We start from the raw sequence: 13,492 nt of genomic DNA, 5'->3' as shown, positions 1-13,492 counted from the left end.
CTGCACAGTGGGGATGATGAGAGATTCTCTCTATGTTTTATTTATGGATATTTACCAAAGTGACTAGATCAAGGACTGACACACAAAGGTGCTCAAGACGTATCTAATCTATAAATTAATGTAGACACATAGAAGTGTTAAGTCCCTTAGACTAGTACCTGGTCCCCATTAGATGCTCAGTAATACCATCCTTGTTGTTACCTTTGTCACATTAATTATCCAGCTCTTATGCTGGTGTCATAGTCTATGAGATTAGTCAAGTGTCTGAAAGTGCTCAGGGAAGAATACTGAAGTATTACTATCCTGGCTGTTATAAGAAATACCACATAATGGGTTGACTTAAACTAAGTGCATTTTTGGGTCAAGGTTTTGAGGCTAGGAGGAGTCCAAATTCAAGGTGTCAGCAAGGCGGTGCTTTCTCCCTGAGGATGTGATGTTCTGGGCTGGCTGCTGGCCATCCTAGCTCCGTGGCTTTTGTCAAATGCCAGTGCTCCTGGCAATGTCTTCTCCTTTCTCCTCCTGATACTGCTGACTTCCAGGTTCTGCGCATGGCTTATTCTCTGTTTGAATTTTGTTTTGCTTATTCAGGATTCCAGTAATCCAGACTAAGACTAACCTGATTCAGATGGGTCACATTTTAAGAAAAGTAACATATTGAAGAGATCCTGTGTACAGTGGGTCCACATGCACAAGAATGCCGACCAAGAATAAAAAAATGTCCAAACTGGAATACCAAATTGAATTCACTGAAATGAGTATCAATTATCCTGTTAGATAACATTAGGAATTTAATAAATTAGTGTCCTTTACAGTGAGCCTCTTGTGGAAAAAAAAAAAATGGAAAGAATAACCTCACGGCTGGTGTTTCAGACTTAAGGCCATTGGACAAGAACTACTTTCCTCTGGCCACCTGCCAGTAACAGCCAGCCTGCTCCCTGTGCTTTGCTTCCACTTCACCCTTCATCCTTTGTGTCCTTCATCATTTCCCTTTGCCATTGACCTAAGTACTCATTTTGGTTGCACTGAATTTAGCTAAGTTATATTGTGACACATTGTTACATGCTTTCTCTCACTTTCAACACAATCAGACTTGCATTTGTTTTCTGTTGTTCTAAGTCAGGCAGGCACAGGGAAGGGCAACACTTTCTATCTTACAATGTTGATAGAACATCTTACAAGGTTGAACTGAGAAAGGAAATAAAAGCCTTATACTATGATCACAAAAGGGAAAATTGTCACATTTTCTTCACTTTTCCTTTTCATGATACAAAAAGCAATCCCGGTTAAGCAAGATCAACTTTTTTGCTTTGCCCAGCCAATATGAGAGGAAAAGGTGAAAAGAATTAATATTCATAAAAGCGTATAGAAAATATTCTCATAAATGTTCAACAACTTAATGAAATAAAATGAATACTGCAAAGAACATTTGGGAAAACAGAAATCATTTAGCTATTTCAAGCAAAAAATGTATGCCATGGACAATTCCTCTCCATAGATAGGGAAGATGACTACTTACTTGTGCCATCTGAAGGCTCTCTAACTATTTGATACCTGGATCAGGAGGAGAGGAGGTCACATCTTACCTTAAAAATTATTCACACTCTTACTCAGCAAACTTGGTTAGTGCTTAGGCAAGGAGCAGAGAGCTGGGGAATTATTTTAGGCACACTTCCAAACACCAAATAATGTAATATCGTACCCTATCTGGCTGTGGCAAGGTTAACTATGCCTTGTACAATGAGAGGGAGTCAGGAAGAGCTCGAGTCAGGACACATTGCTCTGTACATGATGATCAAGTTACAGTGTCACTCCAGTCTGGAAGGGGTCCCAAGAGATGTGGTAATTACTTATGAGGTGAAAGTAATGTTGGCCTTGGAATTTAACTCCCCACACTTACTGCACCAAGAGTAACTAGAATCTGTGCTAAGATTAGTGACAACAACCCAGAGGCTCATTATTGACACCCAGTCAGAAAATAGCGGAAAGAGAAGCCGACGTCGATTGCAGTCCTGGGCACATGTCCAAGGTGCAGGGGGTCTTGAGAGCAAAGCCGCTGTGTTCCCAATTTTAAAAGCACTCATGGTACAAGATCTTCGGAGAATCTGGAGGCCAAGACTAACACAACTGCACCCTCAGCCAGGCCAGCAGCACCCACAGGATTTTTCAAAGGCCCTCTCCATCTCCATCCTAATGGCCCTGCAGCTACTCCTTGGCATCTCCATTGACTTTCAGGGCTGTGAACTGCCTCAGAGCCGAGGTCAGATTTTGAGGGGAACCGTACGCTTCTGAGACAAATGTGGGCACTCTCCCTTTCCTTATGATCAGGAATGTCTTCAGGTTTGCTCAGGGGCACTGGATAGTAGCCACTTCCAGAAGACCCAGGCCACTGCTGGCCTCCTTGAGATGCTGAAACAAATCTCCAACCTCTTCAACACAAAGGGCTCCTCTGCTGTTTTGAATGAGACCCCTGGAGAAAGTCCTCACTCAACTTGGTTCACTATAGGCTGGAAGGGCTGGAGACCTGTTTAGATCAGGAAAAACAATCAAAAGTAATTCCTGAGACCAGTGAGTACTTCCTACTGTAGGGAAGAGGTACTGCTAAGGAATTCGTCTCTACCGGAAAAGGAGTACAGTGAATGTGCCTAGGAGGTCATCAGAGTGGAAATCATGAGATGGCTTCTCCATCTTGTTAAAAAAAAATAGTAGGTACAGAAAGAGGCCAGGGCTTTCATCAAAAAGAAATGTTCCCTCCCTTCAAATACTTATCTCTGCATTTGGTATGAAATCTATGGCTGAAATTTGACATTTAATATGAAATGATAGTTTTTAAGCATTACAAGACAACTATTTATGAAAACAATTTCAGGAATGCAAGAATGATTGCTTTACAATAAGCATGCTACACTTATTTACTTATGCATTTATTGTTTCCTAATCCATTCATATTGCCATGTCTATAGTATTTAAGATGTCGATAAAATAACACATTCATCTGCAGAGTATGTTAAATGTAGCAATATATTCATCTTAATATTTTGGAAATTCTCTTGTATGGGGTAAATTTTACTGGAAACAAAATTTTCTTTGGTATATTTGACATGAAAAACCAACCTGTCCTGATTTTTATGGCATAAAATGAAAATTAGATGACATAATCCTTTTATTCATTTACTCTAAAGTAATATAAATTCCAGAATCTATATCCCGGGTTGTGTGTTCGCTCTTAGAAAAAAGAAGTCAGGTAGCAAAGATAATTCCTGCTTTCTTGTAGTTTACATATTTAGATAAAATTTGTATACAAAAAAATGAACAGTCTTAAATGCTCAGTTTGGTGACTTTTGCAACCTAATAATCAACATATTCAAGGTGTAAGCACCGGCATCACTTCCCCCAAATTTCCTTGCTTCCCTTCTCCAGTCAGTCCCAAATGTTGACAGGCAAGCACTTCTCTGAGTTCCATCATCAAGTATTTGCTTTATCTCTTCTGGAACCTCACGAAAAAGAAATATACCCTTTTTGATTCTGCCTTCTTTTGTTCAACATGCTTTTGAGATTCATCTTTGTTGTTACATATATCAGGAATTCATGTTGCTAAATAGTATTCCATTGAGGGAATAATATACAACATATTTCTGCATCCTCTTATTGATGAACTCTTGAATTTTTGGAGTTTTTGGCTTTCATGATTAAGGGAGCCATGAACATTCTTGTACAAGATCTTTTTTAGAATATGTCTTCTTTTCTCATAGGTAAATGCTGAAAAGTGAAATTTCTTTCTTTCTTTCTTTCTTTCTCTCTCTCTGTCTCTCTTTCTCTCTCTGTCTCTCTCTCTCTCTCTGTCTCTCTGTCTCTCTCTCTTTCTTTCTTTCTCTTTCTTTCTATTTTATTTATTTCTTTCTCCTTCCCCACTCTCCCACCCCCATTGTCTACTCTCTTGTGTCCATTTGTTGTGATTTCTTCTGTGTCCACCTGCATTCTCAATGGCACCAGGATTCTGTGTCTCTTTTTGTTGTGTCATCTTGCTGCATCAGCTGTCGGTGTGTGCAGTGCCACTCCTGGGCGGGCTGTGCTTTTTTTGCATGGGGCAGCTCTCCTTGCAGGGCATACTCCTTGCGCACGGGTCTCCCCTACGCAGGGGACACCCTGTCGTGGCGTGGCACTCCTTGAGTGCATCAACACTGCACGTGGGCCAGCTCACCACACGGGCTAGGAGGTCCTGCGTTTGAATCCTGGACCTCCTATATGGTAGGCAGATGCTTTATCAGTTGAGCCACATCCACTTCCCTGTACGTGTTCTTTATAAGGAACAATTTTCTAAACTGGTTATATCTTCTTACATTTCCACTAGTATTGTGTGAGAAGTCCCGTTTCTCCAACACTTGGTATTGCCTAGGTTTGCCACTCTTAAATTTGGCATTCTGGTTGGTGTCATGTGAGATTTAATTATGGTTTTAATTTGCATTTCCCTAGTGACCAATGATGTTGAGAATATTTTCATGCCTTCAGTAAGTGTTCATGTGTTGTTTGTCTTTTAGATTAATGTGTAAGTGCCCTTTATATATTTTATTTTAATTATTTTTTAAAGATTTATTTCAATTATTTCTCTCCCCTACCTCCCTCCTCTTCCTTCCCCCCCCACCCCCCCCCCCCCCCATTGTCTGCTGTCTGTGTCCATTCCCTGTGCACTCTTCTGCCTTCACTTGCATTGCCAGGCAGCACCGGGAAACAGCCTCTCTTTTTTTGTTGTTGCATCATCTTGCTGCATCAACTCTCCATGTGTGCTGCACCACTCCTGGGTGGACTGCCCTTTTTTCATGCAGGGTGGCTCTCCTTGTGGGGCGCACTCCTTGCTTGTGAGGAACCCCTACATGGGGACATCCCTGCGTGGCACGGCACTCCTTGTGTGTGGCAGCACTGCGTGTGGGCCAGCTTATCACACCAGTCAGGAGGCCCTGGGGATCAAACCCTGGACCCTCCATATGGTAGGTAGACACTCTATCAGTTGAGCTACGTCTGCTTCCCTTTATATATTTTATGAAAATGTTCTTTGCCTGGTACATGTATTGTAAAAATTTTCTTCCAAATTGTGAATTGCCTTTTAATTATTGATGTGTTTTCTTGATGAAAAAGTTTTAATTATTTAATATTCATTTAATTTAATTTAATTTTTAAGCATTTAATTGTAGAATCATTTTAGATTTATGGAAAAGTTGTAAACATACAAGAGGTTTCATATAATGTGCACCCAGTTTTCAATTTTGCATTTAATTCAAGACATTTGTCACAATAAATGAACCAAATTGATACATAATTAACTATAACCTATGCTTTATTCAGATATTCTTAGTAATTACTTCATGTCCTTTTCTGTTCCTGGATCTCATCCAAAATACCACATTACATTTAGCAAACATGCCTCCTTACTTGCATCTGTATGTAATAGTTTCTCAAAAATCCTTGTTTTTGGTAAACTTGATGGTTTTGAGGAATATTGACCAGATGTTTTGAGAAAAGTTCCTCAGCTGGGATTTGTCTGATGTTTTTCTCACACCAGACTCATACTAGAGTTTTGTGTTTCTGAGAAGTCCACAGAGATATAGTGGGATTTCACACATCAGGGAAACATATTATTAATACAGTATATAAATGTTGATATAGATATGATCATCTGGCTAGTGTTTGTCATGTTTCTAAAGCCTAAAGTAACAACTCCCCAACTTTTTGAAAATCCCATTTTGGAGAAGCGGATTTGGCTCAACAGATAGAGCAGCTGCTTACCACATGGGAGGTCCAGGTTTCAAACCAAGGGCCTCCTGACCCGTGTGGAGCTGGCCCATGCACAGTGCTGATGTGTGCAAGGAGTGCCCTGCCACTCAGGGGTGTCCCCCACAGAGGGGAACCCCACGCGCAAGGAGTGCGCCCCGTGAGGGGAGCTGCCCACTGCGAAAAAAGTGCAGCCTGCCCAGAAGTGGTGTCGCAAACACCAAGAGCTGACGCAGCAAGATGACGCAAGAAAAAGAGACACAGATTCCCGATGCCGCTGACAAGAATACAAGCAGACACAGAAGAACACACAGCAAATGGACACAGAGAGCTGACATTCGAAGTTAGAGTTTGGAACCCTTCCTGAAAAGGGTATTTTGATTTGGGTCCAAAAAACAAGCAAGGAACTGCAAACATATACAAATAACAAAACTGAATAATGGAGCCATTAACGTGAGTAGTTGAAGGACTATTATAGCAGAGCCTGTGGTGGTTAATAAAGAAGCTGGTGGATGAGGGAGACTTTAAAAATAAAAAAATATTGAAAATACCTCATTTCTCACCTTATAAAAGGAAACACCCAAGAAACCTGTTGAAAGGGTCAGGGTGAGCTCTGCATTGCGGATTCCCTGGAAAGCAAGCTAACCCGGTACTGCAATCCCCACACTAGGGGGCACCAAACCAGCCTGCCAGACAGACGACCAGAGCCCTGAGGGGCTTGGCAACAGTCCAAGAACGAGGGCTTTTGCCAAGCATGGACTGTGCCTGTGGGTTCCAGGCTAGAAGTCCCGTGTGTCCCTGTGTCTGCCTGGTTGTTCATGTTGGGACCACAGATAGGCAGGCTGGTGTCTGAGCCATGACACGGGTTTAATTTCAGGCTTGGATGAATGTTTGCAAAACCAAAATGACATCATTTTAAAGCTTGCCCCTAAGAAACCCAGAACACAGAGTGGCAAACATGATGGAAAAGCATCTATTTTGATGCAATATTTGATAATACTAAAACAACTCACTCCTGGCTCTTAATTGTGCCCAAAATTAATGCGGTCTGGACAAGGTAGAAGGAAGGTCAATGCTAGTGTTTTCATTTCCTTTAAAAATCATTACCCTTCATCAGTCTTTAACTCATTGTATAGATAATAAACATGCCATCAGAGTTCACAGAGCTAAGTTCAGCCTTTGTTTAAATGTAAAAGTCACTTCCATTTTCCAACAGCCATGCTCCTCAAAGTGTGCTCTGGGAACCTCTCAGACAGTGTCTGCGGGTCCACAAAGTCAAACTATTTTTATTTAGCATTAAGAGAACTCAGGAAAGGACTCATATCTATTACACTGTAGAGAGGATCAGTGTTCTAGCAACACAGCTCTGGTTTGTCATCTTGTCTCTAGTGAGTTATTGGTTTGATGACTCCTTTCTCACCAAGAGCAGATCACAATGGCAGTAAATGAAAGAAGAATCAGAGGCTGCTCTTGCAAAGCTGAAGGCTGTTAGTGGTCCAAGAGTTGTTCCTCTTTGGCCCTCTGGCAGAAGCAGTACTTTTCCAGTGTTTGGTTACTTCATTATTGGCCTTCATTCCTCTACTCTGCCAAAACCTCAATTCAATTAGGCTGCAGTGAATTTTGCTGACTTACGTGGTGTCATTTTGTCAGCAGAAGTTACTTCCCTTCTTTCACTTTTATGACATTCAGACTTACATTTGTATTCTTTTTCCCATATATAATATCACGTTTAGCTTTCTAGGAAAGTTGAGATGAGAAACAAAAAAATCTGTTTTGTAGAGAAAAATGGTATGCTCTTTGCCTTTCTTTTACTTTGCATTGATTGCATTAACCTTAGGATGAAATATTAATAGAAAGTAATTAAAGAACAGCACACAAACCTTGCCCAGTAAACCACAACATGAAAAAGAAGTTACAAAAAGTAAATATGAAAAATGGCAAATGAGTAAAGAAGGAAAGTTCTATTCTTTATATAATGGCCTAGGCCTCTTGGATCTGCTTTCTCAGACTGAGGCAGAGACAGAGGAACAAGAAGTCCAACAGATTCATGCTGTCTGGCTGAACAACGGAAGGTCACTAGCTTCTGGAATATAAGATTTGCCTGGCAGCCAATGTTATCATATAAATCCCCTGTAAGCAGCTAAGGAACTCTGAGCATAACAAGTGTTTATAAGTGTCAGTAAGACGAATAATATAAAGTGTACATAGAAAAAAAATCTGTAACTACTAAAGGTAAAACGATTACAACTAGATAATTCCTCTACCTACAAAGATAAGAAAACCTTTTACTCTCAATATCTGAAGACAGGTGACATGTTTGATGTCGGGACATGGGTCAGGAGAGGAGCATGCCCTGAAAATCAGGGTCCTTCACACAGACACTCTAGGAGCAAAGTGAGGATCCTGGAGGGTAGATTATTTTGGCAGCAAAAAAGCTAGCCCTTCCCCAGTAAAGGAGTTCTCCTGTCATCTAGCTGTAGTGAGCTGGCCCTCAGAGAGAGTCCAGGAGAGTTCCAGTGGAGGTCCCTCCGCCATGTACAGGAGAGGGTGTTACTACATGTGATCACTGCCTGGTGAATGAGGTGGTGCTGTGAAAAGACTGCAGATAAAATTGCCTTGGAATTAGCATCTCCATACCCATATGCACCTGAGTAAAACTAGGATTTCTGCAAGGAGTTTTGGGACAGCCTGAGAGGCACTGTAGACATCCAGTAAGAAAATGATGGAAATAAAGTGCACCTTAATAATCCTGATATTAAAGCCCCAGTGAAGCATAACTACATGGACTACATGGATGTATTCTAGAGGAAAGCAAAAGTGTAGGGGAAACTTTTTGTCTAACAATCAGCAGCCTGTGCTGTGAATAAAATAGTGAGCTCACACCCAGTCCTTGATTTTGAAGAGCTTATTTGCCACAGATGTTCTGGTAAATCCCTAGTCTAATACAGAATCCTTAGGGCCAAAGGAGACTGACTTCTTAAGCAGGATAAAAATGGACCCAAAATGATGACCAAAAATTTATTCCTTCTATGGAGTGAGCAATATGTATATGTTTAAAAATGTGTTTGTGCGTTTACATGCATAGATATACCTCTGACTTTAGGAAGAAGACATTTCGCATTTGATCACTAAGTATCCATTAAGATTAGAATATTTTAAATTTAATGGGAAAATTAAACTTCTTTTGGAAAATTAAGAGTATAGATTAATGACATCTTCTCAGGAGATGTGAAGAACATGTAAAGGAAAACAAAAAATGGAAGTAAAAGTGTGGAGAAACGTTGAGAAAATGAAAGCCTTTGAGTTCCCTCTTTAAAAGCCATGCCTAGGAAGAGCATCTTCAGAGCTCCTAGGGTCCAAGGCTCACACAGACGTCCAGCTCAGCAAGGCCAGCAGCATCCTCAGTTTCCACAATGGCCCTCCAGCTCTCTCTGCTGATGGCCCTGGTGGTGTTCAGCTGTGGCCCTGTTCCATCTCTCAGCTGTGACCTGCCTCAGAGCCATGTCCTCGTTTGCAGAAAGACCTCTGTGCTGCTGGGACAAATGGAGAGAATCTCCCCTTTCTCCTGCCTGAAGGACAGGACTGACTTCAGATTCCCCCGGGAGATGGTGAATGGCAGCCAGGTCCAGAAGATCCAGGCCAAGTTCGTCCTCCATGAGACGTTCCAGCAGATCTTCAACCTCTTCCATCCAGAGGGCTCCACTGCAGCCTGGAACACGACCCTCGTGGACCAATTGCTCTCGACTCTTCATCGACAGCTGGAGGACCTGGAGGCCTGTTTGCTGCAGGAGATGGGAGAGGAAGAATCTCTCTTGGGAATGGAGGGCCCTGCATTGGCCATGAGGAGATACTTCCAGGGAATCCGTCTCTATCTGCAAGAGAAGAAACACAGTAACTGTGCCTGGGAGGTTGTCAGAATGGAACTCAGGAGATGCCTTCTCTTCACCACCCAACTTGCAAGAGAGATTATGAAATGAGGATGGTGGTCTGGGCTCATCCTGAAATGATTCTCATTGACTGATACGCCATTTCAGACTTCCACAAATGCCTTTGTCATTTCAAAAGGCTCTTATTTGTGCTTCAGTCACAGACTTTATAGAATCAAATACAACAATCACAGTTTCAGTAGTATTATCAAGAATATGTTAAAAACATTCAGCATCCTAGGCAATATTCACTAAGAATTGGACACCTTGATGTTATCTATTTATTTATTTGTGAATTTATTTATTTATGTTAATTACTTTTCTTATTTTATCATATTTATATTTTTCATGTATGACATGTAGACATTTACATTGTGTTAAAATGTTTAAAATATTCTCTTTAGCTTCATTAATATCATATTCTTTTTAAAAATAAATTCTTATCAAATAAAAGTTCTTCAAATTGTTTATTTTACAATCAAAATAAAAATCCTGGTTTTGTAAATCAAATTGAAAAATGGAAAGTAAAATTTATTTACTCATTTTTTCATTCAATTCATGTTATATATAAATTGAGTATCTAAGTCACAGATCATTTAATTGCCATCTAGGAATAAAGGTGAAGTAAACAAATACAGTCATTGCTGAATTGGAACTTTCCTTTTTAAAAGGATAGAGCCACAAAAAAGACAGTTGCTCTTTACTTAATTTCAGTTATATTAAGTGCCACAAAGGGAAGTAAAGTAAAATGGTGTTTGCACACTAGAAGTTCTAGGTACAAATGAAGCTGCTGCAAAGGAGAAAAAAAACACAGATGTAGTTTCTACAGTGTTAGGAAACAGGTAAAGTGCAGAAGTTGCATATATGAATCTAGAGTTAACAAGTTCCAAGAGGAGAGCTATTACTTTAGGGTTCTTTATCGTATATCAGGTAATGAGCACATCGGCATAGATGTGGTCACGTGTGAATAGAGTGTACAACGACGAGGGACCTACACTTCATCCTGAAGTCCCTTAACATTGACGGTTTGGGAAGAGAACAGTCTGCAAGGACAAGGAGATAGAGGGGGTGGAGCAGTGAGAAGGAAAAATAGGGAAGAATGGGGTTGAGAGATGAGTTTTAAAGACAGTGAGGCTTTCAGGGGTGGTGTGTGCTGATCTATCCCAGTGGATATGAAAAGACATCACTGGTGACCTCAGTAGGACCTGGCTTGGTAGAATCAATGGGGCAGAAACCAGATGGGAGTCGGATGAAGAGTCAACACAAGAAGAGGAATTAGGAACACTGTATAGAAAGTTATTTGGGGAATCTTGTTTGTGAAAGGAGGAGTGAAATGGAATGATTCTTGAGACTATTCACCTATAACATGTGGGTGAAAATGTGATGCTTATTTTTTCATATTTTTGTGTATGCTTTATGAGAATAATTTTTAAAGATTAAATGATGTGGGGCATTTTTGGGATTTGGAGTTGTCCTGGGTGGTGCTGCAGGGACAGTTACTGGACATTGTATGTCCTCCCATGGATCACTGGGTGGACTGTGGGAGAGTGTGGGCTATGGTGTGGACAACTGACCATGAGGTGCAGCGGTGCTCAGAGATGTATTCACCAAATGCAATGAATGTCTCATGATGATGGAGGAGGTTGTTGTTATGGGGGGAGGAGTGGGGTGAAGGGGGTGGGAGGTATATGAGGACCTCATATTTTTTGAATGTAACATTAAAAAAATAAATAAAGACAAAAAAGAAAAAAAGAATAAATGAAATGGTACAAAGCATATGAACAATCGAAATATTTGATTTTCTAAAAATTATTTTTATTTTACTTTTTACAGATATAGTAATGCTGTAATGTTCCTAAAGTGCAGTGAATTAAAGGTACTGATTGATGAATTTTACAGAGTATCCACCTATATAATCAATGCACAGATCATGATATGGAACATTTCCAGCACACCAGATATTTCCTCATGCCACTTTCAAGCCAATATACTCACGCCCCACCATAGGAAACCACTATTCCGAATTTCATCACCAAAAATCAGTTTTCTTCTTCCTGGAATTCATAAAAATAGGATCATGTAGTATAATGTCATTTGTCTTTTCCTTATTTCTAACATAATGTTCATGAGATTTACTGGTAAAATCTGGGCAATTTAAGGTTACTGTTGCCTCCTTCACTGAATCAAAGCTAGTCTCAATATAGTCAGGATTTCTGAGGGTTTTAGTCAAGGTTGTAATATTCATCTAGTAAATACAATGTAAACTTTAATCCAGGGTTAGTGGCAATGCTCCAAACGTGTTAATTGCAATGAATGTACCTCACTAATGAAGGATATTGTTAATGTGGGAAAATGGGGGAGGTGTGGGGAGAGTGTCAAATAGGAATCTGCTGTATTTTTCATGTGACATTTGTATAATATAAGTATCTTTAAAAATAAAAAAAATAGAAAAAAGAAGAGGGAGATGGTCATAACATTTAACCAATCTCTCCTCATTTACGTATCTTTCTGAACACTGGAGAAACAATAAAGTTTGTTTCTAGGAATAAATAAGTGTGGGAAAAAAGCATTTGCAGAATGTAAGACAAAACAAAATAAAAATATATATATATATTATTTTGGGGGCATGGATGTGACTCAAGTGGTTGAGAACTACTTCCCACATGGGAGATGCAGATTCGGTTCCCAGTGCCTCCTAAAAAGAGAAAACAAACAACAAGCAAACAAATGAAAAAAACAACTCAGGGGAGCTGATGTGGCTCAGCGTTTGAGTGCTGGCTTCTCACATATGAGGTCCTGGGTTCAAACTCTGGCCATGGTAACTCAAAAAAAAATTATATATATACATATAAATAAGTGTGTGTGTGTGTATATATAGATACAGATACATAATTTTGTATAAGATAAGTTTTGAGCTTACAAAACAATCATGCATAACATGCAGAATACCCATGTATCACTCCTCCCCCCTTGCCTTGCATTGTTGTAGAACATTTGTTACAGATTATGAAAGAACATTGTGACGGACATTTTTTAAAACAACAGATTCTAATCTACTCTTATTGCTTTTAAAACAGGGAGGGTACAGGAGAAAGGGGCTGGATGGTTAGGAAAGAAATAAATACATTTCCAGAGAGAACAGTGGGATTGCAAGAGAGAATGGAAATGGGACACCTCTCTCCCTGGGTGTGGTAGGGAACAAGGGATTGAAACAGACAATGAAAATGGTCTCAAATGCTTCTTGCTAAGTGGATTCTACTCTTTATTGCAAAGGAAAGAGCAAAGTAAAGGAACTTGAACATTTCAGGATTTCTCAGTTTTAATATATATTACACAGCAATGATACAACCCACATAAACAAAGTACTTCGGGATCCTCAATACTGTTTAAACATGTAAAGGGGCCTTGCATCCCAGAAGTTTGAGAGCAGCTGATTTTTAGGGTTTGGGTCTGAACAGAAATGCCAGACTCAGATGCCCTTGCTCACTGGTTTTCCACTGCTATAGTGATCTGTCCTCTGCCCACCACCACCCTGCCCCTGCCCTGCCTACTGATCCAAGCAGAGCCCCTCTCACCCGTGGACTGAGCATCTCTGACTCTCACTGCCCCAAGCTCAGACTGGCGGGCTCATCTGGCTTCAACTTCTGGGCGTTCCTTTTAAAGAATCACTGATTCAGCTCCCAGGGCTAGTGAGATAAGTGATGCCTTAAATGACAAATTATATCTGGCAACTGCTTTTTGTGAAGTATGAAGGTCCCTTATTACTCCCAGAAACAGAAGTCCTGAAAATTTTTTTTGGTGAC

The 13,492-nt window shown here is 40.3% G+C and overlaps 1 protein-coding gene across 1 annotated transcript; it reads left to right on the top strand.

Moving 5' to 3' along the window:
- The first annotated feature begins 9,176 nt into the window (after positions 1 to 9,176).
- LOC101420193 (interferon omega-2-like) lies at positions 9,177 to 9,735 on the top strand. Its single transcript, XM_071216551.1, is given in 2 exon segments — positions 9,177 to 9,695; positions 9,697 to 9,735. Coding segments are annotated over 2 exon segments (558 nt in total).
- The last annotated feature ends 3,757 nt before the right edge of the window (positions 9,736 to 13,492 follow it).

Source organism: Dasypus novemcinctus, chromosome 8 (genome assembly GCF_030445035.2).
Source record: "Dasypus novemcinctus isolate mDasNov1 chromosome 8, mDasNov1.1.hap2, whole genome shotgun sequence".
Taxonomy (NCBI): domain Eukaryota; kingdom Metazoa; phylum Chordata; class Mammalia; order Cingulata; family Dasypodidae; genus Dasypus; species Dasypus novemcinctus.
Note: the sequence above shows the minus strand (reverse complement) of the source record. Positions and strands in the feature narration are given on the sequence as shown.